Source organism: Octodon degus, unplaced genomic scaffold, assembly GCF_000260255.1.
Source record: "Octodon degus isolate 3935 unplaced genomic scaffold, OctDeg1.0 scaffold00091, whole genome shotgun sequence".
Classification (NCBI taxonomy): Eukaryota; Metazoa; Chordata; class Mammalia; order Rodentia; family Octodontidae; genus Octodon; species Octodon degus.
Window position 1 is genome coordinate 1,714,100 of NW_004524667.1, and position 13,570 is coordinate 1,727,669.

A 13,570-nucleotide genomic window follows, 5' to 3' on the forward strand; every position below is an offset into this window, starting at 1 on the left:
ATGCTTTATTGGAAGCAGGACCTAATTTTGGGTCTGAATAATTGTCTGAAGAGTGCTATTTATATTCTGAGAATGTGGATTTGGGGCTTTGTCGCCATACATTTATCTTTTTAACATTCTCTCAGGCTGCAGGGGGAGGGTCACACTTTGTGGCTGCCATCCACTGAGCCCGTGTGGTGTATGTCTGCATGGTGAGAGGAGAGGCAGGTGGGCAGGTGGATTTGCAGTGGCTTGGTGCTCAGCACTGAAAGCACCTTGCTTATTTAGTTAGTTCTCTGTGTTTAAGAAAGTGTATTTTTACATAAACAAGGAACTTAACCCCTGAAATGGGATATGGGTGGGTCAATAAAGACCTCACCATAGTAGCACATTCCTGGCTTTTGAATTTTTTTTGCAAAGCTTGTTCACCTTCACCACCATAGAACCCAGTTTACCATTTTCCCAGTGCAAGATTAGGCAGCTGGAATTTTGCACTTCATCTCCAGTCATACCTTGCATATTTAAGATGAGCTGCAACAGTTCTCTTGATTCGCTGCTGGCCTCATTTTTCTTTACTAGATGTCCAAGCCAGGGAGTAGCATTCCCTCAGAAACTGATAAGCATCTCAGTCTCGCTTATGGTCTGCAAACTCACTTCAGCCCCTGTCAGCTGAACAGTAAATCTTTTAAGAAGGTAAATCTATGTCCAGGTGCTTTCTTCATATCCATTTGCCCAGTGAAACTTGTCCTGGATGTTAAGCACAAAAGCAGATTGTTTTAGAAACTTGCCACAGCAAAAACTGACTGTCAGCTCTCAATGATGGATGGAGTGTCCACTTTTTGTTAGATTTAAGGAATGTTGTTGCCTTCCCCATTCTAATTGTCTTAGAAAAAAATAATTTGTTAAGGTTTGGAGTTGACCTATGATAAATTTAAATCTTAGAAAAAGGTGCTGATTCCCATTCATACTTTTACAGAATGCACTTTGAAACTTATTGCATCATATTCCTGCAGAAAACTGTGCAGAGTCACCATACATGAACTGGCCTTTGTCTTCAGAATTACCTACTAAATTTCTTTCCTTCTGGACCATGTCTGCTGTATGCTAATTTTGTGTAAAGAGAGTTTGTCAGAAATAGCGTTGGTTGTTCCTCATGTGTTAACTTTCTAATTCATTTTGAAACATTGCACCTTGCCCTAGTCAATCTCAGAAAAGAAGGCAATAATGAAATGGGAGAAGGATGTTGAGAATGTTGGCTGCAACTTTGGACTATTTTCTGTTGTTCTTGGTAAGCACCACAGACTACGTGATTTATAAAGAATAGAACTCTAGAATCCAGGATGTTCAGGAACATGGTGCCACAGTGGTGAGGGGCTTCTTGCTGCATTAAAACATAGTGGAGGGCATCACATGGCCAAACAGAGTGTGCATAGTAGCTCACTAGCATCTCTCTTCATCTCTCCAGTCTCCCCTCCAACACCCCCCCCCAACACTGCTGGAGCTTGAACACTGAGCTACACCCTCAGCCTTTTTTTCATCTTGAGACAGGATCTCATTAAATTTCCCAGGCTTGGTTTGAACTTCTAATTCTTCTACCTCTGTCTCCCAAAGTACTGAGATTACATGCATGTGGCATCATGCCCAGCCCTTCCTCTTCTTATAAAGCCACGAATGCATTCATGGAAGCCCTACCTTCACAATTTCATCTATTCCCAGTTTGCCCCCAAAGTCACCACTTCTAAATACCATTAACATATAAATTTGGGAATTAAATTTTCAACATATGAACTTTTGAGTGGATTCACTGAAAACAGTCTCTGTGTTGAGGCCTTGTCTCTTATTCAACTTACTTCCATCTACTACCACTTCTTTTCTTACAACATTTATTCACATATCACATCTGAGTGTTAGCACAGGGCCTAACACCACTCAGACCCACTCCCTGTGGACTATTGGACATTTCAGTGAGATCATATGTGGTCATTACACTTATAAGAGGTCAGAGCAACAGCAATAAATGCCCACTCACTGTTTGCTGAAGAATAGTGGCCTCATGTGGAAGAATCTGTCCAACCCTTTTAATGGGAGCTGTGCACCCAAAAGGGGGGTGGAAATGTCTCCATCTTTGGTGGATTAATTCAGCAGCTGCTCTGGCTGATACTTGAGCTGGACACAACAGCCGCCTCGAGGCTAGAGAACGACCCCCACATCTCCCTTTAACACATATACCAACAAAACCCAAGTGCTTAGGAGATGGGGACCTTGGCATGGAAATGTTTGTAATTTCTTAGTCTGTAAAGAACCACAGTTCATCTATTCCACCAGAGCATGAAGCAGTAGTGGTAAGAGACTAAAAACTTTACCAGATCCTAGATATTTATTTTTTCAAGAATAAAAATCTACTTCTCACATTCCATTCTTCAAGACTGAAAATAACATACAAATTGGGTAGAAACTTTCTCAACCTCAGGGCAGTGGAAAGATCAGTGAAACTGGAAGAAAGCACTTCAGTTGTCATCTATTTCTCACATTAAGAATTTTAATTTTGAGTCTCAGATTTCTCACCAGGAAATGAAGGCACTGTTTGATGAATAGATGAATCTGTTTACATAATATTTGACAGTGAAGAATCTAGTCCTATAAATCTTACAATTTGTTTCAAGATGTTTAATGATAGTTATGGGTTTAGGCCTGATACTAGTCATTCTGAGTGATAAAAATAATAGATTCTCAGAAAATAAATTTTTGTATTTCTCAAAATATAGTTTTTGTCTTGAAGCTCTTAAATAAACCCCTCATTAACCACACTGGTTTTCAAATATCCTTTTAAGAACTCATTTAACTTAACATCATTATGGCTGCTCTTACCTCCTTTAGATGTCATAAACTTCACAAAATCTGCGATGACTTCACCTTGAACCCCACCTAAAGTTCTTATAGACTTAATTGCCCAACCAAGTAAAGATAAGATTTACTGCATCAGAGGCAGTCATTTAGTAGTAGATGGAGGAAGTAAAAGATAGGTGATTTTTTTTAGTTTTATTGAGAAACAAATATGAATGAGACAGTTTCAAAGCTGATTAATAGGATAGTTTCAATAATCAATACATTGTACATTGTTATCTTCTTAGTGGTTATCCATAGTACAAGAAGCAGACAGGATATCCTGTCCAAACACTATTAGTACACCTCTTTCTTCTCACTGAATTAAGCGAAAGTAGCTGTATATCTATCCTAATTATTTTGTATATATAAATACCAAATAATCTTTCCTTTGTATCCCCTTTTTTGTTTGTCAGAAGTGAATAGTCTATTGGCATTTAAATACTATAGGTGTTTGAATTCAGCTAAACAATCCAACTCTGTCTAGCAGTCTATATTAGTGGGTTATCCTCAGAAGTTATTAACTTGAGCCTTTTACAGCTCATCGTATTAATATGGCTTTACTTTATATACCTCATTTTTTTTTGCTCCAAATGCCTTCAGGGCAGGTTTGGCTGGCTTGAGTTGTGGGGATCGAACCACAGCAACCTGAGCCTGCCTACTTTGTTGAAGCAACCACTTAAAGAACTGAGCTAAGGGGCAGGCCCCCAATATACCTCATTTTTATACTTTTCTGCTGGATGGTTAAGACCAAGATAAACCAAGACCTATATAGCAAGAAATGTAATTTTTGTATCTGATAAGGTCAGTCAAGTACCTTCAGGATTTATCCTGTAGGCCTGTACCGCACTTTGTAGATCCTTTGTCAGTGTCAGCCATGTGAATGAGTCACGGCCATTGCTTGACCAATTTGCTCTCTGTGAAAGTCTGAGAGACTGATTTTTCTCTCCATGTGACTCTCCCCAGGCACACTATACATCATCGATCACATTCCTCTGTGACTCCATAATGTTCTTGATCAGAAAATTTGGAGCACAACTGAGTTACATGTTGTTACAGTACAGGCTCTCCTATGTCCTGAGTCTTCACTGACCTTGAAAGGCTAGGGCCAAAATGTTGGCTGATCTTGCAGCCCTTCTTTTTCTTCAATTTTGAACTGCTACCTTAGGTTGTTAACCCACCAGAAGAGAAGCTTATTATTAACCTGCAATATATGCAGTTTGGTTTACCCTATCTGTCTAAATGTCAAACATCTTTGGCAAATCATGGAACAGGTATTTTCCATCAAATATTGGTATGCTGAACTTTAAATCCATACAGAATGTGAAGGAAAAATAATTTTATAAAAGTAGACATGAACATTTACATATTTTTACAAAGATATTTAAAAATCTAACCATATACAGAATTGTAACAGAACAGACCTGTGACATTTTTTTCTTATTCTTGTCTTTTTTTAATTTATTACCCTTTTAAAAAAAAAAAAAGACCTTTACTTGAGAGACATTATGGCAATAAATGGTATGTCATGACAAGAAGTACATATTTAGAAGACCAGGATGGCAGGCACTCCAAGCGAGACCCCTCTATTACACATCACCATCCTCAATGCAGGCGCCTGGCTCCCAGGCACCAGCATATAGAGTTAGTCAGGGTGAGAATCTCACCAGCCAATCACTAGTCTCAAAAACTGGCTGATGTCCCCCAGGATCACTGCCCCACTCATCTCATACATACAAATGCATGGCTTTGCCCCTGTCATGTTTCTCAGCTTTTCTCCTTGCCCACTCCTCAAGTTCTTACTTTCCTTTTATTTGTGTTGTAACTTTCTATATTTAATTCCTCTTTTAAGTTCTTGTACTAGGGAGACAATATGATATTTACACATGTGGGTCTGGTTTATTTCACTTATAAGTATATCTTCAAGTGGCATCCAATTAAATATGAAGGCTTCCAGTTTATCATTCTTTATAGCTGAGTAATACTCCATTATATAAAAGTACCACATCTTTTTCATCCATTCCACATGTGACAAGCATCTTGGTTGTTTCCAAGATCTGGCTATCACAAATTGTGCTGCTATAAACATAGGTACACATATATCACTATGACATGACGCTTTCAGTTCCTCCGGGAAAATTCCCACTAGGGGGATAGCAGGCTTCAATGGGATTTCCAGTCCTAGTTTTTTTAAGGAGTCTCCACACTGATTTCCATAATGGTTGCACCAGTCTACACTCCTACCAGCAGTGGAGAATGGTTCCTTTTTCCCCATTGCCTCCCCAACATTTGTTGTTGGTTGATTTCTTCATGATAGCCATTCTTTCTGGAGATAGGTGATTTTAGAGTTTCCTGCATTCCTTTACATTTAATGGTATCCCGCGCTCCCAGTCTGTGGCAACTACATTGATACATTTGTTTATTATTATGGTTTTGGCAGTTCTGGGTCATGTAAATAAAAATATACAGTGTGTGGACTGTTATGGCTGCATTTTCACTTAAAATAATGCATTTGAGATTCATTTATCATGTTGCATGTATCAGCATCTCAATTTTTTTCTCCTGAGTAGTATTCCACTGCAGATATACCAAAATTTACTGATCTGCTCATCGTTTGATGGATGCTTGTATTCTTAGCAGCTTTGGTTATTATAAATAAAGCTGCTATGAATTTTCACATATGGATCTTTGTGTAAATATATTTTTATTTTTTGTAAATAAATACCTAGGGATGGATTTGCTGTATTTTATGGTAAGTACACAGTTAAATGTATCTCTTCATAGTTTTAAGTTGTATTTTCCTGCCAGTTAGTGATCATTAGCATCTTTTCATATTGCCATTTTTCTTTTTCCATCACAGCATATTTTGAAAGCAAATATTTTTAGTATTAAAACCCAATTTATCCATTTTTCCTCTGTGATTTATACTTTCTTGACTTCTATTTAGAAATATTTTCATAATGCAAAACTACTAAGATCTGCTCCTATGCTTTCTGCTAGATTTTTTACAGTTTTGGCTCCTAAATTAGATCTTAGGTCATTTTTGTTAATTTTTCAATAGATAAAGTAGGGATCAAGTTTTAACATTTTGTTCTTTTGTTTTTCATACTAATATACAAATGTCCACTTGCTCCATCAAGAAATTTTACTTTTCTTTCTGGAAACATCATCCTTTTCCATTTAGAAATTCAATTTACCATATATGGATAGAGCTATTTCCTTTCTTTCTTTCTTTCTTTCTTTCTTTCTTTCTTTCTTTCTTTCTTTCTTTCTTCCTTCCTTCCTTCCTTCCTTCCTTCCTTCCTTCCTTTTTTTTTTTTTAGGACAGGGGCTACAGGGTGTACAGGATGTCACTGCGTAGATTAGACTCGTAGTGATCCTCTTGTTTACAGCCTCCCAAGTGCTGAGATTACAGGCATGCACCACCACACCCAGTCTCTATTGAGTCCCAGCCTGTCCTGAGGGTGGGGCCAGCATGGCAGGCCTGAGGATTGGCCCCTGCGGCTGCCTAAGCAGGCACTGTAATCCAAAGAGCTATTTGGCCAGCCCTCTATCTCTCTTTTCTTTCTCTTTTCTCTTTCTTTCTTTCTTTCTTTCTTTCTTTCTTTCTTTCTTTCTTTCTTTCTTGTCTTTTCTCTTTGTCATTTTGAGACAAGGTCTCACTATGAAGTTCAAGCTGGCCTTGATCTCACTTCGTAGCCCAGGCTGGTCTCCAACTCACAACAATCCTCCTGCCTCAGCCTCCTGAGTACTGCAATTATAGACATGGGCCACCATGCCCAGCTGGGTAAGGCTATTTCTAGTTTCTGTTTTGTGTCATTGAGTTACATATTTTTCTCTCCACTGATACCATATGTCTTGATTATTATAGCTTTATATAAGTCTCCAAGTAAGATAAGTTCTCCAACCTTGATGTGGCCTGAAAGTTGTTTTGACTCTGTTAGTTTTACTGGTCTTTTTAAGAATCAGCTTTTAGTTATATTAGTTTACTCCACCTTTCATCAGTTTATCTGTTTTACTTATTTTTGTTCTTTACTTTTTTCTTCCTTATGCTTACTTTGCATTTAATTTTCTTGTGTCTAGTATCTTTGGGTGACAACTTGGATTATTGATTTAAGATCATTTAATTTTCTCATACAGGCATTTACAGAGGCATTTAATGTTGTAATGTGTTTTGGGGAGGAGTGCTTTATTCTTGCGTTTGTTTTTGCTTTTGTTTGAAACAGAATCTTGCTGTGTAGCTCAGGCTGGCCTTGAACTCACTGAGTACCTCAGGCTGGCCTCAAGCTTATGGCGATCCTCCTGCCTCAGTCTCCTGAGTGCAGGGACTACAATGTAAGTTCTTGTCAGTCACTGCTTTAGCTCAATGCCACACATTTTGATATGCTATTTTCACTTTCATTTCATTTAAAATATAGTCCAACTTACCATGGTTACTGCTGTGACTCCCAGATTTTTTTTTTAGGTGAAAAATAGTTAAGTTCTAGCTACTTGGGTATTTTCTAAATCTTCTGTTTGACTTTTAGTATTGTGGAGAGAAAATGTACATTTGTAGTCCTTTTATGCCTCTGAGTATTGTTGATGGCTCAGAACTTTTCTACCTTGGGAAATATTCTGTGTGCATTTGAAAGCACAAGCATTTAGTGTTGTTGGCTAGACTGTTCCATAAATGTTCATTAAATCAGTTGATTGATGCCGTGCAAGTGTACTCTACTCATATGCCATTCTTTTACCAATTACTGAGAGAGGTCTTTTGATTCATTTGATTATAATTATGGATTTATTGATCTTTTCCCTGCAGATACATCTGTTTTTGCCTCATGTGTCTTAAAACTCCTGTAGTACATCCATATTTAGCTTTGCTTTACATTCTTGAAGAATTGATTCCAAGATAAGTATTTCTTAAAACTAAACTTATTATCTGCCTCTCCTTTCATAAGTGCATGCTTGAAGGGGTATAGAGAGAGCTCTTGTTGATGTACATAGGTCCTTTAAAGTAGTTTTCAGGACCAGGGAGATGGCTCAGTAGAATAAGCGCTTCCCTGGCAAGTGCAAGGATCTGAGTTCAATCCCTGGATCCAGAAAATAAATAAATAAATAAATAAATAAATAAATAAATAAATAAAGTAGCTTTCACATGGGGGTGAAGACTAGAGGAGAATGGTACCAACCACCCTGAAGGCAGGCTGTGGGGAAGGCTTTATAGCTTGAATCCAGCCAGTCTATCTTCTTTTCTCAGCCATGCACAGAGCCAAGGCCTAGGATGATTGAAGCAGGTGAACAATCTGATAATGGTTCATTGTTGTTCTGTAGAGCCCTGTTTTAATCTGACATTTATTGCTTTATAAGCCAATATTTCAGTACATTTTCATGATATACCTAGATTGTGCCTTATCCTGTTTGTTTCCTGCAAAATCAAAGAGGCCGCCCTGTCGTGGACCAATGAATTCCTGTACCAGGCTCCTGTACCTGTTCTCTTTTCCAGGAAGGGCCAACCCAAGTGTCCACAAGAATATGCAAATGGCCGTTCACCTGCCCCCTGTGTCCCCAGGTCCGTTCTGTGCTATCATATCACTAGGTCAGACACGAGTCTCAGAAACCCTGTGGTTCCCTATACCTTAAGGCTGGCGCTTCACTCTAAAACTATAATTGCCAGTGACTTCATATAGATGGTAGCAGTGGAAAATTGTCACCAAGGAAGCCCAGCCTTATGACCATATTACTTCTCATCAGCCTCTATAATTGTTGTCCCTGTGAGTCTATAAAAATGCTCCTGAAAGATTCTTTTCCCTTCTTTAAGCCCAGAGTTTATTTTCAAGACTCTGAGATTACACAGAAATTAATATGTGTACCTAGAACTGAACCCTGATCAAGTTCACCACTGCCCAAGATTCATTCCTCTTGAAAATAATTCATATTTTTCCATGCCAATATAAACACTGAGCCAATGTTAGTAAGAGATGCAATCAAGAACCTGGGCATGGTGACACATAACTGTAATTCCTGCATACTAGGAGGCTGAGGCAGGAGGAGTGCAAGTTCAAACCCAGTCTGGGCACCAAATATCCCTGTACCACAAAAATAAATAAATAAAAAGAAGCACCCAGTGTAGAGTCCTCCATCTCCACTTGGTAACACACAAAAAGATAAAAGTAGTTTTCATGCAAATGAACTTTGAGACCAATGCTTACATTCTGATTTTGAGTACAAACTTTCACTCCACCTCCCACAAGAAAGGTAGATGTGAGAGATGCCAGAAGTTAGAGAGCTTGGAGTGGAAGCTTTCTGAACAAGATTAATTTTACAGAGTACTACAGAAAATTTTTTTCTGAAACATTAAGAAAAAAAAAGAAAACTAAGAACATAATTTCCCAAGAGTGTCACTATAAGTCCTGTGTTCTTTGAAACGATCAATTTAATTTTCCAAAACAAATTGAAATGAATGAAAATTTAACTGTTTCTCTACGTTTAATTGAAGGATACATGTGTCAAATTATTTCCGAAAAGAAATCCCTACTGAGAGTGATTTCTTATGTGTTACAAATTGGGAGATTCGAGCTTTCAAATCACTGCCATGTCAGATACTTTGGCTAAAATTTCAGCTTAATAAAAGTAGAGAGAACTGATTAGTGCTCAGGACTGGCTATCTGTACTGCATAACATTGTCAAGAATTAATAATGCTGAAACAATGAAAAAGTTATTTTTTTTTCTTTGCTGTGAACTGCCATTTTGTGGTTTTACTAAAAAGGCAAAACAAAACAAAACTAAATCTGTAAGTACATTTCTCAGGATGAAATAGTGTTCTAAGTAAATGTCCATAGGAGGCTGAGAGAGGCTTATCCACTTAAAGTGAGCAATATCATGTACATTCTGTATAGTAGTGTAATGAATCATGGAGCCTATAGCTACATAATTTTGTCTGAAAAGAAGATCTCTCTGGGGAATTGTTATGACATAGCTAGTTGAGTTTTGTTTCTTGTGCTTTTCAATTGTTTGTTTTCCTGGTTTAACTTCTGACCCTTGCTAGTACTGTTCATCCCTGTGGGGTTCTTCTCTTTGTGTATCTCAGTGATTTCCATGAAATGACTTTTTCCCTAGTGAAGAGTTATCAACCACTATGTTCATGCATTTGAAAAACCAATGGAACATGGTAGAGGCTGTAACTAACGTGTGTGCATTGCTTCATCACATGGAGTCTTTCATAAAGATTCTCTCATTTCAACTTCACGTCAATCCTGTATTGTAGGAACTATTATGCTTCCCATTTTATAGTGAAGGAAAATGAAAATCTAGAGGAAGTCTTGCTTAGGATCACGGAACAGCTGGGACCTTGTGCCTCTTGATGGTTCTCCTCCGTGGTGAAGTATTACATGCAGTGCTGCAGAGGCCAGACTGGCATCTAAGAAAGATGAATGAATCCCAACTTCAGCAGGGTGATGACACTGAGACAACCATCAGTGTGATCAGGAGTTCCTCTGCCTTGACTTACCACGCAGACTGGCACAGGCTCACAAAGCACAGGTGGCTCATTTCTAGGTCTTCACTGTTTTCCAGGAGGTGGCTGTCCTTTGCAAATAAAAGTGGCCTGGTACTTGAGAAGTTCAGGCCATATGTTTAGCTTTTCTCTTTGGATTTGTGGCACTACAATAACGACTTTCAGCATTCCATCCTTGGTGATGCTTTGAGAAGGTCCTCAAATGTTCTGAATCTGAGCTTTCTTATCTATAAATTCATCGTAACAATTATACTGACCTTCTATGATTTTTAAGAACCTACTTGACCTGTTCACCTACCACAAAGTAAGGTATCCCCTATCTATGAAGGATTTAATTCTTTGTAATTCAGTTCTCTTCTCAGAAAGAGTAAGAGCACAATAAATTCTCTACATATCTGATCCTATTGTCAGCTGTATATCTGAGAAGTATGTTAGATTTAAGTTTTTGCCAGGCTGTTACCAACTTCCATAACTTATTGCCACCCTGACTCCTTGTATTCCTAGACAACAAGTTGGACATAAGCTAAATAGAGCACATCTTACCATCCTCCTCCAGGTTAAGAAAGCACGAATGAGTTACATTTCTTCTTGTTTGATCATACTCAAGAAATATCAAATTTGTCTGGATTTTAAAAAGTTTTATTAAGGTACTGGGTATTATAGTATGTGCCTATAATCCAAGCTATACAGGAGGCTGAGGCAGGATGATCACAAGTTTGATATCAGCTTGAGCAACTTAAGTACAAAATTAAAGTATAAAAGAGACTGGGAACACAGTTCAGCACTGCTGGATTTAATTCCCAATATTTAAAAAATAAATTATTGGTAGTAAAAGTTCATATAATGTTGTGTCTCCCATCCTAATGATTTCTTAATATACAGATCATTAATATTAACTATATTCACATGGGGTACAATCAATCTCTGGAACTTTTCTATCTTGCTGTCTTAGCTACTCTTCTCTCGTTGCTGGGACAAATACCCGACCCCCAAAATGAAGGAAGGAAAGGTTCATTTAGCTCACAGTTACTGGAGGTTTCAGTCCATATTCAGCTGGCTCCAAGGCAGAGGGGCACAGGGCAAAGGGCAGCACTTCATGGCAGCTGAACAGCAGCAACAACAACAAGGAGCAATGGCTACCAAAGCAAAAGTCTGTCTCTGTCTCTTACATTACATTCAGGCTCTCTGCCCCAGGCTAAGGGAAGTACTCCCACCCATAATCCCAGCAGTACTAAAACCTATAATCCCAGCCTTGGATCACACATAATCCCAGTGGATCTGAGTTAACACAAACTCTAGAAGTCCTCACCCCATGACTGCATAAGGCTTTGGGGGCACAACTAGACACAAACCATAACACTTGCAAAACTGAAACTCTTACCCATTAAAAAAAAAAATCTCAAGTTCCTCCTCGTCTTGTCTTGGAGCCCCCAACCTATTTTCTGTTTCTCTAAATCTAACCCTTTTGTGTCCGACTTGTTTCACTGAGAATTTTCTCCCTTAAGTCCGAGTAACATTCCATTGTGTACACATACCAGATTTGAGTTATCTACTTACCCATTAGTGGGCACTTGGGTCACTTCTACCTTTTGCCTATTATGCATAATGTTGCTATGAGTATAGTTGTGCAAGCATCTGCACAGATTCCTATTTTCAATCCTTTAGAGCATATATTCAAAAGTGAATTTTTAAATTTTATTTCTTTTTCAAAAGTGAACTTTTTAGTATTCAAAGTGGTTGGGGTAGATATATAGTTGCATTGTCTTAATGAATGGAATGATTTGTTCTAATGGTGTTTGTAAATAGGATCACAAGTCCGCATCTTGTACAGCAATTAACCACTAAGAAGAATATATGCAGTGTATTATTTGTTGAAACTGTACTTCCGATTTGATTTGAAACTGTCTCATTGCTATATGTTTATCAATAAAACTGTAGAAATAAAAAAAAAGTGAACTTTTTAGATCATATATCTTTGTTTAACTTTTTGAGGAAACTCCACACTATATGTCATGCTGGCTACACTATATTACATTCCCACCAACAGTGTACAAGTTTTCTTATTTCTTCACTCCATCCCTCTTTATTTTTTTTAATGTTTTCAACTAATTCATAGGTGTTTTCCAAAATACTATGCAGACACACAGTTCGGGGCAAGCTGCTTCACCTGCAACTGCCCTGTGCATGGAGCCTAAGAGCCACTGGCCTCTGGCAGGATGCATCCTGCTTAATCCTCATCAACAAATAATGAGTCTGGATGACAAACTTGCCAATGATGATGCCTGCATATCACAGGACTTGGGGTGGAAGCACCTTCTTGCCCTGCTCTTCATGGAGTGAAACAATAACCTTATACCATAAGCTCAAGTTCATTTTTCCTCTCAAACCACATTCGACAGGGACAATTTTTAAAAAATCAAAGGGAAATAAAAATGTTTGTGCTCCCAAGTCTAGCCTATGAATACCCAAAACTCTTAGTCAAACTTGCCTAAGAAAAACAAGTCTTCCTCTAAAGAAAAGTAGGACACTCCATCCTGCTGCCCTTTTGTGAATCTTGGCTGAATTTGGCCTCAGAGTCACAGAGGGAAAATGCTGCGACTTTTCTGGTTTCACTTCCTCTTTAATTTTATGACTAAACATCATATTTGTGACATTATCTATAGCCTTATAATCATAGAGCAGTGCTACATTGCATCATGGTTAAATATTTCTTATTTTGTTACCTGAGTAAAAATGTGTAAAATTTAGAAATAATATAAGAATATAGCAACATTCTGTTCCCTTTTTTACTTGTGTAAGCTAACCTGCCATGCAGGCAAGCTTCAGAGCCCGTAGAGGATATCGGTGTCTTGCTCTGCTTTCTGACACATCAGTCTTCACAAGAAACAACACCCCCTGTAACAGAGGACGGCTGGCTTTTCAGAGCCTTTTCGAGGGCGTGCTTGTAAACAGTTCCATTTAGAGAAGGTGATAGGAAGGACACCTGCTTTTCAAGTGCTGGGTTGTGGTTCCAAAAAGAGATGTCTAAATGTTTATCTCGTTCTGCCTTCATGAGATACTCTTAAAAAATTAGAGATACACTGAATAATGTCATCAATGATCATGGTTTTAACATACCAGATGGATTACATCACATAAATTCTGTATGATTTTGGAAAGATGAGGTTGCAGATATGACTGTCTTTCCTTATGTGAGGTGGTATTGATGGAGA

At 38.2% G+C, this 13,570-nt stretch overlaps 1 protein-coding gene across 6 annotated transcripts in view; it reads left to right on the forward strand.

The window, feature by feature from the left end:
- The window catches only part of Trim55 (tripartite motif containing 55), a 64,531-nt gene that overhangs the window by 46,868 nt on the left and 4,093 nt on the right, over positions 1-13,570 (forward strand). Inside the window, exon 11 of one of the 6 annotated variants that reach the window (XM_023722376.1) lies at positions 133-182. The exons of the other annotated variants lie outside the window; for them this stretch is intronic. Coding sequence (XP_023578144.1) covers positions 133-167 — 35 coding nt within the window. The 3' untranslated portion in view covers positions 168-182. Of the gene's footprint in view, positions 1-132; positions 183-13,570 lie in introns of those variants that run through there. 6 annotated transcript variants of the gene reach the window in all.